General features: G+C 36.0%; 2 protein-coding genes across 2 annotated transcripts; both read left to right on the forward strand.

Annotated features, from left to right (window-relative positions):
* The first annotated feature begins 8485 nt into the window (after positions 1 to 8485).
* Positions 8486 to 14295, forward strand: LOC137940874 (uncharacterized). The gene is made up of 14 exons (XM_068785997.1): positions 8486 to 8969; positions 9776 to 9831; positions 9943 to 10117; positions 10392 to 10493; positions 10752 to 10823; positions 11268 to 11384; positions 11520 to 11597; positions 11807 to 11869; positions 11973 to 12069; positions 12289 to 12367; positions 12469 to 12680; positions 12981 to 13126; positions 13326 to 13448; positions 13825 to 14295. The coding sequence occupies exons 1-14, from the start codon at positions 8883 to 8885 to the stop codon at positions 13975 to 13977; spliced, it is 1560 nt and encodes a 519-aa protein (XP_068642098.1). The 5' UTR covers positions 8486 to 8882; the 3' UTR covers positions 13978 to 14295.
* Positions 14296 to 15674: 1379 nt separating this feature from the next.
* LOC137940885 (uncharacterized) lies at positions 15675 to 17788 on the forward strand. Its single transcript, XM_068786003.1, has one exon. The coding sequence runs from the start codon at positions 16595 to 16597 to the stop codon at positions 17522 to 17524; it is 930 nt and encodes a 309-aa protein (XP_068642104.1). The 5' UTR covers positions 15675 to 16594; the 3' UTR covers positions 17525 to 17788.

Below are 17788 nucleotides of genomic sequence, written 5' to 3' on the forward strand. Positions count from 1 at the left end.
ACCCACAGATTCAAGAGAAAAAAGGAAATAAAAGGTTGTCTTTTGGATGATAGTAGGTGCCTAAAACATAGAAGAAAAGTTTCCTCTCTTGAAAAATTTTGTAGCTTGTTCAAGATCCCTTGTTTTTGGTATGATTACTACTAGACTTGATTAATTATCTGCTTGCCTAAAATAATTAAGGCAAGTGAAGATTGAGATATTTTGGTGAAGTGGTGCCATAACTCAAAATGAAAGTTTCCTTGGTTATTTTTGGAAGTGACTCATTTAGTGGAAGATCTTCCATGCTTTGATTCAGAGGATGAGTTGATTTGATTATGTCTTTGAATATTACTCCTTCTTGATTAAGAAAGACATGTGTTGCTTATTTGATCTCGGCCAGTATAAGGTTTCCATACTTAATGCATAATTGATTGAGATCTCGGGTTGGTTTAGTTTGCTTGAGGCTTGATTAAGATGTCGGGTCGGTTTGAATCTTCACTTGGGTTGGTTCATATTTGGATCAGTTTGTTGGAGTTATTTCTATTATTCTTATAAGGAGTGCATTGATACTTGATTAAGACTTGTTGAGACTTGAATTATTGCTACTCTTTTTTACATACATTGAATAAGAGTAGTGTTGTTGTGATACATAATGGTTGAAGACCACATGTGAAGTAAGAGAGATCTCATCAAAATTACTACCATACCCTTGAGAGGGTTGTATAATTACCTAAGGCGGGGTTAGTCCCCCAAATGGATTTTTGAAGTTCAAGTTCATGTCCAACATGAAGATCATGTCAGTCATGTACATGAAGATCATCTTTGCACTTGGTGTTAGTGTTGACGCCTTCATGTACAAGAAAACAGTTTCCAGTGAATAGTGCCCACTCATTAGAAAAACATAAAAAATACGAGAATCCCTAAACCTGTACAGTACACTTATGATTACAACATAATCCTCGAACCCCAAATTAGGTAAAACAATCATTATTACTATACGAATAACTTATTTAATGTATAATTAAAATATATTAATATATTTATTAATTGAATTAGATATGTTATTGTGCATTAATATGGTAATTACGTGAGCCAATGAAATACGCACATGATTAATTACAAGTAATAAATAAATAACATTATAAATAAAAAAAACGAAAGTAATATGTTTACCTATTAATTTATTAATAACATATGATATACTATAGCCTAAAAATGAATGATTTAAGAGGAAAAATTGATTTAATCATAACTTTAATACACTATATATTTGTACATAATATTACCACTATTAAATCACAAATATAATATAATAAATATAATGAGTAAATAAAGAATTATTTTATTAAAAACGTAATATGGCGTATTATTAATTAATAATATATTTCCACAAAATTGAAATTAATCAATTGATCAAATGCATATTGTAACTATATTTTATTTACCAGACTTAAATATCTAGTTTAATATAGTAATAAAATTTAATAAATATAATATATAAATAAATATACAACTTTATTACTAATGTAATAAAGTTTTATTGTAATAACCAGTTCGTGATTAGTATTAAAATCATCAAATTACAAGTTTAGTACATAAGAACAACACGTGTTCAAAAACAATAAAAGATACAATCATCAGTTATCATTCCACATGCAAGTCGCTATGTCATCTCGAAATTGTGCAGCTCTTGTGGATTCTAATGCACGCTGCCTCCGAAAGCTTGTTACTTGGGTATCCTCTTCCTCAAGACCATTGCTATCATCGTTGTCTGTATCGTCCGTTGCACATAATTGGACCCCATCACCACCTCCACCGAACTCGTCATCCGAATCGTTGTGTGGTTGCATCCCAACCGAACCCACTAGTGTTGAGATAGCTCGTTACCGTTTGGTATGTTTTCTTCCATGATCTTGTTCGATTCTTAAGCTGCTCAAAAAAATTTTATTGACTGCGCTTCATTGAACTTATTGACACATTCCGCATATACCTCGTGCTTCCAAACCCCATAGGGCAACTCGTTCCCCATATATACCTACTCGACTAAAAGATCGAACATTTTGTTGTCTTCTTCAAAGCTCCAAAAGTCTTATGATCGACCACTTCGTTGTTTTCTTGCAACCATTTTCAATCTAAATCGGAGATTGTCCTCATGGAAAAAACTTTATTAGACAACCATTATCCTAAACCCTAACCCAAGACCCCATACGCCCCAAACCTCCTAAACCCTATACCCTAAACCCTAATTCCAGAAGTTAAATAAAAAACCCTAGATCTTAAAAACCGTAAAAGCCCCAAACCCTAAACCCTAAACCCTATCACCCGATAAACCTTAACTGAAAAAAATTTGAAAAAAACCTAAACCCTAATTCCAGAACCTAAATCCTAACAATACCATAAATCCTTAAACCTAAATCCTTAACCCCTAAATACAGAGCACCAAGCCCTAAAAACACTAAACCCTAACCCTAATAAAAAAATTAGACTGTAAACCGTGACACTAAATCCCACAATTATGCACAAATAACCCCAAATTAGGCACTGAAATTAAAATTAAATTAAATACAACACTCATTTAATAAAAAAAAAATTAGGGTTTAGTCATACCTTCTGAAATTTTGGGAAAACCGAAGCCGATGGCTGAAATCAAAGCCAAATGGGGAAATCGAAGCCCAATGTCAAAATCAAAGAAAATCGAAACCGAAATAGGGGAAATCGCAGGAAATCAGAAGGTATTTTGGGGGAAAAGATAATAGCGAGAGGGAGAAGGGAGTGAGATGCCGAAAGAGAGAAGAGAGGGAGAAGAGACAGGGAGAAGTGAGGGAGGCCGAGAGGGATAGGAGAGAGGGAGAAGCGAGCGGGAGGTTCAAAGGGAGAGCGAGTCCGAGATGGAGAGAAGGACGCCGAACGGACGTTCGCAGCAAGAGATGGTCGCCGTAGAGAGGGAGACCGGAGAGGGACGGTAGAGACGAGAGAGGGAGCAGAGAACGAGAGAGGGCTGCGGGAACGAAATGGCAGAAAATGAGCAAGGGTGTGCGGCAAAGAGCACGAGAGAGAGCCCCGCGATAGTGTCATGTACATGATTGGTGCTCCCTAACGACATCAGGACATGAACTGAGTAATGCGCTTGAAGTTCATATCCTGAGTCATGTTGACTAACCCCCCCTAAGTTGGTCACAATTGGTTAGCAGGTTTCTCATTATTTGAGACCTCTTAGGTCACTTAACCAAACCAGCTCCACCAATTAATGATGAAGATAGTGAGGATGTGCTAGTGTAAGTTTGTTCTTGACAGAGACCTAAAAATTATCCCTAAGGAAGAAGAAAAGAAGAAAAGAAGAAGCAAAGAAAAGGAAAAAAGAAGTGGTGCCACCTAAAAAAATAGAAAGTGGTGCCACCTCCTAGAAAAAAAGAAGCTCAGGGACATAAAAATAAAAAGGGGTTAGTTAAAGGAGAAGTCAAACTTGCCTCTCTTGAAGAAGATTGAATTTTGTTAGTATAGAAAAAATTTCTTTTGATTGATGTAATCTTTAAAATTCCTAGATTTATGTAATCTCTCAATCTCCTAGGATCTGTCCTTAAATCATGTAATTAGGGAACCATAATTAATTGAGGACTTTCACAAAGAATGTATTTGAAAAAATATAAATAGGGGTGTTGGTTGAAGGAAAATTTAGTAAGCCTTTTCTAAAATCTCTCTTGCCTCTCTTTCCGCCCCTCAAATTTGTGCCCTAAAGCCTCTCTTCTCCTTGCTCCTCTCCTCTTCTCTCTTTTCCTTCTAGCTCTCACTCTTTCTCCATCTCTTCCTCTACCTTACTTCTTTCTTCCTCCCTTCTATCATACTCCAACCCTCTTAACCTTTCTCTTTCAATTGTTCGTTGTAATTTTAAAAAAGATAGGACCTTTTACAAGTGGCATTCTTATCAATTGTTGTGATCATTATTCCACATATGACAACATTGTAATTGTCCTTAGAGGTGATTTATTGTCGATATAGTAGGGAAACTTAAACTTAGTGGAGCTCAAGGTAGTAAAACATCTTGGGGTGGACTAGCAATCCACAAAAAGATTGTGAACCACCTAAACTATTTTGTGTACTTTGCATTTTATTGCTTCTACACTTTGATTGTATATGCTTATACTTTAAATGTGAAATCAATTGTCCACATTGTCTAAATTGAATAAGTGAACACACACATAGGATTACGTTAAAGGGGTTTACATAACAAGAAAAAGTTAAAAAACCTATCCTCCTCCCCTTCAGGTTTTTCCCCTCACCTGACCTAACACTAGGTACCCCCTGAATTGGCTCCATTGTATATTCAAGAGAAACATCAATCCTACCCAATAGGCTATCCTCATAACCATGTTGCACACTGTAAAACATCCTAGAGGACAAGTCAAGTTGGTAGAATTTTGTTTTCCTCTATAGTGATATCTTATTGCTCTAAAATATCAAACACATTTACTTAATCACCCTTTGTACAACATGTCATAGAACACAATTGTAGGGTCATTCATGCAGAAAACCTATTCCAATTGAAAAGCCAATGCAATAGGGTAATCCATGCACCATGTTTGAGAAGTATTGAAATTTGTGAAACATTCATTTGTCTTGATGTCATAATCTTTTATTTCTCACATAAAACCACTTGCATTTGAGCATATAAATAAAATTCTTTTGCAACTAGTACAACTGTTATGGTCCTGGGGTTAAGTACCTATGTCTTCCGCTCCTAACAGGCCAGTCTTTTGGGATGTTTAGTACAGGTAGGGTTGGCAGAAATCGAGTCGGGCCTATGTCGTTGCGCCATCGTGGTCGTCGGCTCATGAAGGTGGGGTGTGATGTTATGGTCATGTGGTTAAGTACCTATGCCTTCCGTTCCTGACAGGCTGGTCTTTTGGGATGTATTGGCTAGGTGTTTAACAACAACTCTATTATATCGATCACCACCCTATAGTAATCAAGATCACTAATTTCATAGTACTCTTTCACCACAACACCATTATTTTGAGTTCTACAAAGTGCTTCGAGCTATTCAGTAAGGATTCACATGTTGTTTATTATGAAGCTTGAGTAGAAATTACAAAGCATTTATTGACAGCTGAGGGTAGTATATGTCATTATGTCCATATAGACTACCTTGGTATTCTAATGTCTTGACCTATGATGGAGAAGATAATCAATATGATCACATGGATGAGAGGTTACAAAAATGTTTGTTACTTTTATATCCAAACACAGATACACAATTAAGATTATCTTTGAACTGTTCAACGAACTCTTCCTTGCCTATTGGACCACATCTATTGTACCCTCAGCTTTCAATAAGTGCTTTGTGTTCACTATTCATCATAGATTATACAATAATAAACACTCATGTTGAATCAATAAACACACATACAAATACAAGGAACTCAATGAATTACTTATATAAGATATTTTTTTATCTCAAATCTGAAGCATCTTCTTGTATTAAATTGGGTTAAGCTCTAACTCTTTGTTGCAGCTCAACTTGTGAGTTCTATGTGAAAAAAAAATCCTTGACACACTCAAAATCCCCATAAAAAATTTGATCGATTTGGTTGAATCTTGTTTCCACTCTATCCAAGTATATAGAAAAAAAATGTTAGTCATTCATTATCAACATATGCCCTAATGATGGATCCTTCATATCAAACTTTATTTCATATTTTGTTCTTTAACTTGTGAAGAAACCTACTCAATATGTGTTAGGGCAAAAACAATTCATGGTAATACAAATGATTAGTGTGATAAAGTAATATCGATTACCTTGCTATAGGCTGCATCTATCGATATTACACTAGACCACAAAACAATACCTCTGACAGTAGGTGAATTGCTAAATATACCATAACATCGAAGAATGCAAGTGGTAAATTCTTTCGAGCTTACATACAAAGAAATGTCCCTTTTTAGTTTGTTCAATATATCAACCCTTAGCGTCTTCATCATAACTCTTTAAAGACTAATCCCATCTCAATTACTAGAGTTGTCACTTTCTTTGGCAAACAAACATTCAATAGGACAAGGAGCAATTATTACATCATTACATGATAGTCATAACTCTTCATGCCTGACAAATTGGAGGTATCGACATATACACATCTTGTTATGTTCAAGCATACCCATGCGAAAACTTGATTGTCTAGTTTCAAGCTCAAACTTTCTTCTTCTGGTCCAAAGACATTGTGTATGATGCAGTGGGCTTTGAGTGTTCACTACCTCTAATCCGGTGTAATTCCTTTCTATTAATTTTCATTTCTTCCATGGAGAGGATATGCAGGATGTTTGGGGATGGCTTTAGATTAGGTTGAAGCCCAACATTTTTCCAGCATATGGTTGTTCAACTTGTCTTGGCTAGAAAACCTCAATTGGAAAATTATGTAATTTTTCTATTGAAATTTTCTAGGTAGATATGTATCTCCAGAAAATATTACGACAGTAATGGTCCTTGGAAACATGCCTGTGTAGAAATATTTTCCAGCATTTTCTGGAAAAGACACTTATAGGGCGCATAACTAAAATGAACTTCATGGGGATCTATAGGCTAAAAAAAAATTTTAGCCACAGACACTAATAGGGTCTAATGTATAAATTACATATTGTTGGTAATAGCTTAGGCTGTGTTTGGAATACATAAAGTGGAGAGAAAAGAAAAGGAAGAGAACAAAAAGAGAAAAAAAAGAAAATCTCTTGTTTGGATACACATGGAAAATGAGAGAGAAAATGGAAGAGAAACGGAGTTCTCCTATTTGGATACACGCAGACAATAAAAAAGAAAATATAATTAGTAATAATTTATAATTTTAATGATTAAAATTTTCTCTCAAGTTTCTATTTATTTTCTTTTTTCCCCAAATTTTATCATTTTGTGAGAGAAAATTTATTAACTAAGAGAGTTTATTTTCTTTTCTCTCAATGAGTCTCTGTTGCCAAACAACAACAAAATACCTTTCTCTCCCTTTTTCTTTTCTTTTCTTTTCTATGAGTTCCAAACAGGGCCTTATTGAGATTGTGTTATACACTTGGATATATGTGTTTTTACATCAAAATTATTCAGTTCTTAGAAAAAAGTCATATAGAAATTTTTTGTTGTTGTTTAGAATTGGCTAAGAGCTGAAAATTTGAACCTTTTGAGTAGCAGATCACCACTTTTTTTTTTTTTTTTAATACCAGTGGCGATAGCATCATATTACCTCATTTTGTGAAACTTCCACATAGTTGCCTGATATAAAAATTTTCATTGGTCTCTATGAATATGAGAGATTTTTTTTATTCCAAATTAATATTTTCCTCCCTCTTTTCTTGCTCCAAAGTTCTTGCTAGCCAAGAACTTTGCTTAAACTATTATCTTGAACATCCATGATAGTAGTCTCAAATGTGAGGCCTCCTGTTGCCAATCTCCCACTTATTTAAAATTAAAAATATGGGCCCCAACCTAAAAATATGTTCTTCAAGCTTTAGTAAAATATTTTTTTAGTTTAGGCTTCAATAATATGGTAATATCTAGAATTAGATATTTTGAGATGCATATCTTCTAAAATATTCAAAATTTCAAATAAAATCACAACACTTTATAGTCAATATTTCAAATTTAATTCAAATATATATATATATATATATATATTTATTTATGAAACTATAGTGTTAATTGTATTTCAAGGCACTAACAACGCTACATGTGCCACTAGCACGAATTTTGTGAGCGTTTTTTTTTGTCACTAGCAACATTCAAAGAGCGACTAGTTGCACTTCGTTAGCGTGAGAATTGTACATAAACATAACAAAATAATTATATACCACATATCAATATATGGTATTATCGGTACATAGAATAAGTTATTTCATATACAATCTATTTAACCATTTATCAAATGGTAGAATGGGTAATTGGTTAACTATATGGAATAATAACAAAAATAACTAGAAAATTTATAAAAATATAAAATATAAAAAATCACTTTATAATATAAAAAAATAATTTTACAAGATCCTTTAAGAAAATAGTTGAAACATGTTTTATCTCAAACATACATTTATTAAAATAAAATTTTCTCAAATTACTCGTATATATGCTAGGGCAATCGGTTAATTGAGTATAAAATAATTTTTACCCATTTATGTTCTATTTAATAAATGATAGACCGGTAAAAAAATTGTTTTATTTTTATTCTATTAAAAAAAACAAAGCATGTATGTGTACATACAATTGTGAGAAAAGATGCTTCAAGTGGCATTAGCAAAGTAGTTTATATTTGAAACATTTTCATGTGTTTCATAAAATATTAATCCACACCCTCTCTCTTCGAATCTTGCTTGCACGCAAGCCTTGATTGCCTACACTTATTTAAAGCTGAAAGCACTAATGCGATGAATAGAGTGCCGGTTTGCACTTTGAAGACAACAAGGCAAGAGGTTATAAAATGGAAGATTCGGACCTTTTCTCGGCATATTTGAAGCAACGGAAGAAGGCCGAGTTCTTTCCATAAAATAACCACCAAAAACGGTCTCTCTCCTCTCACTCGCAGCTCCTCATTTTGTTTTCTTTTCTTTTATCATCTTCATTTTTATTTTATTCTTTTGGTTTTTGTTATTCTGTCCGCCAGAGAATTTTTACTGCTTCTCCGGCGACCAAGGGAAATTTGGTGGTCGCTGTTCTGCTCCTTTTTTTTTTTTTTTTTTTTTTTTTGGGTTCCGCACAAAGTGGGCAGGAGAAAAAAGGAAGACCCGTCTCTTTCGGCTTCTCTCTCTTTCTTACATTCTTTCTTCTTCGTCGTCATCCCTTTTTCTTCCTGTCCCGTCCTTGGTATGACCAGTTGAAAACGGCACGAGTTGTAAGTGACTAGGGCTGTTTCTTCTTTTGCGAATCTGCCCGAGAAATGGCGGCCTGGGAAGCTCTGGATGCGCTTCTCTTCTCCGCGAGCAATGCTTGCTTGCATCCGGTCGCCATTTTCTTTCAGATCCAGGTGATACTTCTCAGCTGCAGATATGATCCTTCAATACGTGCTTTCTTTCTTGTTTGGGATCTCGTTCTTTGGATGTGTTTCTGTTATTTTAGTTTGATTGTGGATCTGAGAAGTGGTGCATTTGTTTTGTTCTTAATGTGAGTTTTGAATGGTCTCGATGGCGGCAAGAGCTACTATTGTGCTCTGACGTTGATAGTGATGGCTGTTGGATATAGTCTAGTTTTGGAGGCGAAGAGATAGATCTGCAATTGTGAACATGTCCAAGCTCATGCAAAAATCTGAATTGGATTATTGAGTTTGTTGTATCCCCTAATGTTCGAAGATTTTGTGTTCGGAAATTTATGATTGGCATCAGCTCCTCAGGATTTTGGCATCAGAAAACTTTGGATTGGTGGCCAAGAGTCATTCTGCAAGTTAATGTGAGAAAAAAGTTACATATGAGTTATGGAAGAAACTGTGGAAAATTCTTTCTGGTATGGATGCATGCAGATTCACTAACAACCTCTTACAGTTGACTCCACAATACAAGAAACTCTCTTAAGTTCTGTTGAATACCCACCCACCCACTCAAAAGGAAATTCTCAAGTTCTTGGCAAAGGAAAGAAGTATATTCAATCTTCTTTGGTGAAGATGTCAAACCTACTAATTTCATTGTTATTTCATGTCTTTTTCTAACCAGTGAAACTATGAACTATGAATTACTCTGTAAATTGTTTACTTTTTCACATTGAAAAGTCGTATTTATGGTACTCTAGCCTTATCTTTTGCTTATGGATAAATTTAACCTTTTATATTTGTGCTTTTAGGGATGTGTTATATGTTTAACTCTGGCTCTTGGATGGTTTTTCGCTGCATTTGTGAGGTACTTTCACTTGGATGTATTTGGAATAAGCTATGGTGATCAATATTTTGATAGTGGTGCTAATAAATATTGTGAACTGATAATTTCCATGTAATCCTTTTTGTTTTACAGGAGTAGAGTAATTAGAAAGATAAGGAAAAACATTGAAGGTGGGAATAGTTTTGCTTTCATTTGCGATGACATTAATTCTCTTGAGCACTCTGCACAAGAGAATTTACCAAGAGTGTCTGTCGTTATGCCTTTAAAGGGATTTGGAGAACACAATTTAAAGAACTGGAGAAGTCAGGTTAGAGATTCACCCACCCACACCCCCTTCGCCAACTACAAATTTGTGTTATGCATGTTTGGTTTTTGTCTGACTGTAGAAGTAAAGCTTCTCTTCTAAACTTTAATGATTTCATTTTCAAAGTATGAGTCTGAACCTAGCTCTCAACATTGTTTTTGGTATCATTTGAAGCTTAATTGTTTTTGCTAACTTTATACTAAATTGCGTCATAGCTTTCTACCATCTTCCTCTGCTGCAATTTGTAAGGGTTAATTGCATGAATGCCTGATTTCAGATAACATCCCTGTATGGTGGACCGTTGGAATTTCTTTTTGTAGTCGAATGTGTGGCTGATCCAGCTTACCATGCTGCCACATTATTGATTGCTGAACATGAGGTAAATAGTTTTGAAAATTCAGATTGATTTACATGCTTTGTTTTAATATTTGAATCTAAGGAATTGTTTTCCTAGATCTACAAATAAAACCTGATGGGCTTATGAGTAATTGTTGGATATCTTTTATATAAGAATAATGATAATAATGAATTTTTTTGCATGTGCCACTAAATTATTTGTTACGTGCACTTGGTCTCTCTCTTCGGTTCATTTCTTTTGCTTGATTGGTCTGTGTTTTTTTTTTTCTTTTCTTTTCAGGATACAGTGGATGCCAAGATTGTTGTAGCTGGGCTCTCAACAACATGCAGTCAGAAAATTCACAATCAGTTAGTATGTGAACTGTAAATTTTCATACCTCTTCCTTTTACCTTCATTCTTTTAATTATGTTGTACAAAATGCTTATTGGTTGCTTAACTGCCGGTATGATTTCCTTTGCCATGTTAGTTTTTTCACTAAACCAAAAAATTCTGCTTGCCTACCTGAGCATGGACTTGAGCCCATATCCACTAAATCTCAATATCTTTCGGGAGTTGTTCTGAGCTTTTTAAACATCTATGTCATGTGAATTAGCTTATTCAGTCATAATCAGACAAAGATCATAGATGGACTCACAGCAGAAAGAGAGGAAATTCTATATATTAAATCATCTAAAGTTCATTAAATTTTAGAAATACTAGAGATATAACTTTCAAAAGCAGTAACTTGTTTTCAATCTTTCTGTGTGAGAATCATGGCAAAAGAAGTTCTTCACAGTTGTGTGATTGTTTCTCCAGGTTGGAGTGGAGAGTATGCATAAAGACAGCAAATATGTTTTTTTTCTAGATGATGATGTTAGGCTGCATCCAGGATCAATTGGAGCCCTTACAGCAGAGATGGAGAAAAATCCTGAGGTCTGTAATTCAAGTTCTAGTTGCCATATCATATGTGTCCTATTTCTCTTGATCTGTCAGTAAAATGTCTCTTATTGTCAAAAAGTTTATGATAGTTTTGGTTATCCTGGTATCTTTGATGGCTATTATATGCAGATATTTATCCAAACTGGATATCCTCTTGATTTGCCTTCCGGGACCTTGGGGAGTTACTGCATTTATGAATATCATATGGTATGGTAACATGAAGGTTATTGAAGTTTTTTTTTTTTTTTTTTTAATGCTGTTGTTGGCTTTATACCATTATTTCTAGGGTACCTTCCTTTTAGTTTTCCATGGCTGTGATTTTGCTTATGCAGGATCCTAGATAGCGGCTTTTTCATTTTAGTTCTTATTTTTCCTGTCCTCTGCTCACTAGTGCTTATGGATATTATTTTGTTCAGCCTTGTTCTATGGGATTTGCTACTGGTGGAAAAACATTCTTTCTGTGGGGAGGATGCATGATGGTAAAACTGTCTTTTCCCTCCTGACACTATTTGAATCTTAAAGAAGCTTTTGATGCTGAAGAGAGTGCTTATTGTTGGAATTTTGTCTGTTTTATACATTAAGATGCATGCAGACGATTTTAGAAATGACCTATATGGTTTGGTTACTGGTCTTCGGGATGGTGGATACTCTGATGATATGACCCTTGCAGCAATAGCCGGTACTATTTCCATTTCGTCTCTCCCTCTCTCTATCTCTATCTTTATCTATCTATCTATCTATAAATCTTACTTTCTACCGATTTTGGGTTCTCAGTTTTTGTATTTTTTCTAAATCAATTGAGAAGTAAACAACAAACAAAAGAAGAGAATGATACTTTTTGTACTTATTTTTGTGCCAATCATTTATTAACAAGTTTAAATTATTCTTCACTTGCTAGGTGCACATAAAAGGCTCATTAGTTCACCACCAGTTGCCATCTTTCCACACCCTTTGGCCAGTGATCTCAGTTTTGGGAGGTATTTCACTACCAAAGCAGAATACTCAAATGCCTAGTCTCCCTCTCTCAGTCTTTATATGTTGCGTAGCATATCTAATTGTATTATTTGGTGGTTTGCAGATACTGGAATTACTTGAGGAAGCAAACTTTTGTTCTGGAATCATACATATCAAAAGTGAACTGGATTATGAACAAGGCACTATTTTCATCACATTGCTACTTATCTTGGGGATTTGTTGCTCCTTATATTATGGCAGTAATTCATATTCTAGCAGCGCTGAGAGCACATTCTGGTTACTACCCATTTGAAGCAGTGCAACTGAATTCTGGTGGTGAGCACACTACTTTTCTTTTTTAGGTAGGTCTGGTTGGGTAAAAGTGGTAGGTCCTGGCAGTGCTAGTACTCTGAGTTTCTTGCTTTAATTTGGAAAAAGGAAGCTTTAGGATTTGTATGCCTGCTGTAGGGCATATGCAGGAGTAAGAGTAGTTGAAAACAGTTGGTTGTTTGGGGACTACACTGATCGCAGGACACTATCAACTTAAGTTGTTGATCTAAAAGTTGTTATTTGCTAATGTTCCTTTTCTCCTCCATATCTTATATTATTTTCTTATTGTTTTTTAATTTTATTCAGGCTTGTCATTTGCTGCTTGCTTGGCAATGTGCACTATTATAGAACTAACTGCAATGTGGAACTTAACAAAGGTGGAAATTCATCTATGCAACATGTTATCTCCAGAGGGACCGCCAGTCTCTCTTGGTTCATATAACTGGGCCCTCGTAAGTATCATTACTTAACATAAAAAAAAGTATCATTACTGTCTCATAATACAAGTGTAGAAACGATGTCAAAATTTATAATTCTGTAAGCTATATAGCTCTTTAGCTTATGTGTCATTCTCATTGTTGTTAGGGTTAATGGAAGACCATCTTTTGCTTGGTTCACTCACAAAAGCACAACTGATTTGTTGTTTAACAGGTTTTTCTTGCCATGTTGGTGGACAATTTCTTATATCCTATCTCTGCAATGCGTTCCCATTTTTGTCAATATATCAACTGGTCGGGTGTCCTATATCACTTGAGAAATGGAAAGATAAGCAAGGTATGCTGTTCAATTATATAGATCCAACACATGGGCAGCTTTCAAGAATCTCTTTCCTGGGGAAATTGTCTTAAAGAAGGGGAAAAGACAATTCCAGACTTGAACAAAGGGAAAAAGAGAACAGAAACTTTATGTGTCAAATCTTTCAAAATATTTAGTTAAAAAAGAAAAACTTCTATCAAAGCGGTCTTCAGTTTACCTCCAGAGCTTGGACTGTAGAAATATTTTATCTCCAAACTTTTGAAAATTTACTTAATTTGATTCATCTCTTTCAATAGTTTGGATTGTTAAATTAATTCCTAGATTTAATTTGATGTTCTCTGCCACCTTCTTGCCTATTCATTTTTAAAATGTCGCATTTTTCTTTCATGTACAGATTGAAAGATCTAAAGAACACAGGTATAAATATTCAGATTTAGGAGGGAAGTATCTGTACGGGAAGATTGCTTATCCATCTAAAGTGTCTCTTCTGAGCTCGTTTGCAAGAACTTTGGTACAACGGCACCAACCCAAAAACTATGAAGCATAGCAGGGTTAACAGCTGAGTTTTGATTAGACAAACCCATTTTGCCTATTATGTAGGGCATCTAGGATTCTTTTATTTTGTTGTTATTGTTTTTTTTTTTTTTTTTTCAGTTGTCTCCAATTTTGGTTTCAGGCCTACATTCTTTTTGTGTTCACATTATTCAAGCAGTTGATTCTCTGCTATGGTGATTGAAATTGTAGCATCAAACCATATCCATTCTGTAACATTGTTAAATCATGATATTTTCAGGAAAAAAAAAAAGAGAATCTTTATGATATCCATTCTGTAACATTGTTAAATCATTGAGCCTGCCTCTCTGCTCTAATTTCATTTTTGTCTGTTTTTTTCCATTTATGTGCCATTTTCGGAACGCCAGAATGCGGGTTTGGAAGCAATTGCTGCTCCGGTGAGTCTACTTTGTACAATTTTAGGTTGGATTGAGTAGAAGGGTGTGTGAAGTAGTGAACAGTATTGTTGCAGCTTTAGCGTTTTAATGAGTTGCAGCCAGCTTTTGTATGTTCATTGTCCATCATCGGGCATCCTTTTTTGTCTTTTACCTCCGACCTGATGTGGTCACTACAAGTTGCTGTGCAAGACCACGATAGGTCACTTCTGCTTTTCCCTACAACCCTTCTTATGGGTCCCACGACCTGGTCCCGTCCTGCCCATGGGAGACTAGCTTTTTGGAACACAGAATATGACAACTCTCTACCTGTGTCCCTTTTGAAAGCGCTTTTAAGAAGACGAGAAGTTTTCATTTGTTATCTGATGTCTTTCTTTGACAAAGAGAGGAATAGACAAGATGGTTGATAGTGGAGGATGAGTTTGATTGCTTTCAAGATTTCATCTTCAAAGCTTATTATCGTTGGACCATGCTTAGTGCAGAAGATAAAATGAGAAATCCAGATGAAAAACGGAGCACCCAAATAATCATTTCCCAGCTACCGGACAAAAAGAAAGATTTGCAGATCACGAAGCCTAAGATTTGCAGTAAACCCCTCTTTAACAGATTGAATTAGATGTTTTATAGGATCTTATCTGATAATTGAAGGAATTATATTAATCTTTTATCATTTCTAACGACCTGCAGTTAGGTTAGCTTTCATTTTTCTTGTATTTGAGTTGAGACAAAACAAGGTTTTGATTAAGAGTTTGGCATCAACGTCTTCTACTTTCACTACTGTTTGAAATTCAAATGGTATTAAGCACTAGCAAGTAGAGTGGTAGAAAATGAGAACTCTAAAATCTTGTTAATGGATACATAAAACGAAAATAATAAACACGATCGAATTGGCTTCTCTTCTCTATCTTCTTTTAAAGATGCATTGGTATCTGCACTTCCGTCTTTAAAGAGGCATTGATATCAACAGGTAATATCCACATGGTAAGCTTTTAATGATAGCTCAATAGCATCAATGTGATGATATCACTGTTCCTTCACCGTCTAATCATTCATTTAACGCCGTGGAAGATGGGTACAGAGCTCAAAACTGTGGCAAGAACGTTTTTACTGAACCAACCAGTCTGTCTCTCTCTCTTCTTACTGTCATGGATGCCAGAAATGGAAATGGCTTTAACACAATCTACTATAGCCTCACCCATGTATGGTAGAGAACTCATCCGAGAAATGGTCAGGATCGTATTGATGTAGAAGAAGACTGTGTGTTGACACTGGAAGAGAAAAGGAAACACATCAGTCCCTGTAAGCAGATAAGTTTTTCTTTCTCTTTTCTGTTTATGTATGCTTTTTCAGAGAATCACAGGTGCAGGAAAGAATAAGATGAGGAGAAAACTGATATTTTGGCGTTGGATTTTTTATTTGGAGAGTTTCTTTTTTTAACCTTTCGGTAGGCGACAGCGGCCTTTGTTTTCCATCCATGTGAGCAACCCTCGAAGGATGCGAGCTCCTCAACCATACATTATTGGACGTGTTGCGCCTTGCCACCTCTCTCACCCCCTTGGATTTCAAAAGACCCGATTTTGAGCCTTGGTTTTCATTCTCCAGGCGTGTTCGCAACGTGGGCCGGTTTGATTCTGCGAGTTTTTTTTAACAAAAAGACAGAAAGGTTTCTCCGAAGCTAGGAGGAGTTTTCGTTCTCGGAGCATAGGCGAGAGTTTAATCAGTTCAGACCTGAAAGTTTGGATTTTTCTGTTTTTATAGTTTTTGCTGCAGAGGTCTTGGTCTCGAAGTGGAAGATATAATTCTGGGAGGCTTCTGGTAGTTTCGGATCATGCTAGCAGTATGGGTAGTCAGGTTGCTGTGTTTTGATCGATAGGTGGAGATATTTTGGTTGTTTCAGCCGGAGTTCGTGTTTGAATGGTTTGATTTTAGATTGTCAGCTCTGTAGGAGGTTTTCTGCTCGAAAGCTTCGCAGCAGCTTTGAACTAGGGCTGTGTATCACTGCTACCTGATCTCAAAATATTTTTGGCTGAAACTTGTGATTTTTCTGCGGTTTTTAGTACTCGGCTGTTTTCAAGTGGGTCTAAACTCGCAGCAGTTCCAAGGGTTTGGAAATACGAAGTGGGAAATCTCCACAACTGCAACATTTGGTTTGTGTTCATGTTTGAGTGCCACTCCTGGTAAATTTGGCATTTGAGCTTTGCGTTTGTCTGGAAGAAGATGAAATCACTGAGCAGTTTAGGCATAGGTTTGAGCCTGGTTTTCGGTTGCCTCCTTTTAGCTCTTATTGCGGAGCTATATTACTTACTATGGTGGAAGAAGAGAATTGCAAACAGAGAGATTGAAGATGACTATAGCAGCTCTGCAAGAGAGCTCTTTTATCTCCTCTGCTGGAAAAAACCCTCATCCTTGAGTTCCGCAAGTTTAAATCCACATTCTTCTGTGAGATTATCAGATACCCATGTTCACGACTCCGGTGAACAGCTTCACTTACATTCTCATTCTGGAATGGATTTTCTGTTCAAACCCTTCGGGGAAGAGCATGTGGAGACCGAACTCATGAGGCTGCATAACCTCTCAGGCCCCCCCAGGTTTCTGTTCACTATCAAGGAGGAGACAAAAGAGGATTTGGAATCTGAAGATGGGAAATCTAGAGCGGATAATAAGAGCAGAAAAGGGTCTAGAAGCAGGAGTCTGAGTGATCTTCTGTTGACCATGGAGACACCGTATCTGACCCCTCTCTCCTCTCCACCCTTCTTCACTCCTCCTCTGACGCCCTTGGATCGTTACAATCAGCATGGGGTTAATCCTCTTTTTGAGTCTTCAGCTGAGTCTGACATGAGGAGGATTAGATCATCACCACCTCCAACATTCAAGTTTTTGAAGGACGCAGAGGAGAAATTGTACAAGAAAACACTATTGGAAGGGCCTCTCAAGAACCAAGGTCCAACTTCAGCATCATCAGCTCCTACTCATGCTGTCTCAAATTCTTCAATGGGTTCGGATGAGGAAGACGGATCCTTCATCACAATTATCGTCGGAAAGAACAAGGAGAAAGAGCACCATCACTCCAGCTCTTCACAGGTACTTCCCCTGGCTACATCTCCATCAAATGTAGCACCATTGAACCAAAAAACCTTGTTCCGTTAGAGACACAGGTTGCTTGTTAGCCTTTGTTGCCAATGTAATTTTCCCTCGAGTGATAGAAATTTAATACTGTGTGAATCATCTTAGAAGATTTAAGCAGAGCTGGGTTTTGCTCTCTCACAGATACTGCGACTAATATGCAATATTGACCTTGATATAAAGCATCTTTCTGAGGTAAGGTAGAAAACATTCTCTGCAGTGTTGTTGTGGGTGCCTGCCACAAAAGAGAAGTCCAGACTCCAGGTTCCAGAGAAGCCTTTTCAGTTT

This window comes from Aristolochia californica, unplaced genomic scaffold (genome assembly GCF_029961685.1).
Source record: "Aristolochia californica isolate CCGP_79_NKW_82.1479 unplaced genomic scaffold, dmAriCali1.0.hap1 SCAF_10, whole genome shotgun sequence".
Classification (NCBI taxonomy): Eukaryota; Viridiplantae; Streptophyta; class Magnoliopsida; order Piperales; family Aristolochiaceae; genus Aristolochia; species Aristolochia californica.

Coding starts and splice junctions, on each gene's coding strand:
- LOC137940885 (XM_068786003.1), top strand. CDS start 16,595: ATGAAATCACTGAGCAGTTTAGGCATAGGTTTGAGCCTGGTTTTCGGT.
- LOC137940874 (XM_068785997.1), top strand. CDS start 8,883: ATGGCGGCCTGGGAAGCTCTGGATGCGCTTCTCTTCTCCGCGAGCAAT. Junction 10,494..10,751: donor TATTGATTGCTGAACATGAG/GTAAATAGTTTT, acceptor TTTTCTTTTCAG/GATACAGTGGATGCCAAGAT. Junction 11,598..11,806: donor GCATTTATGAATATCATATG/GTATGGTAACAT, acceptor TATTTTGTTCAG/CCTTGTTCTATGGGATTTGC.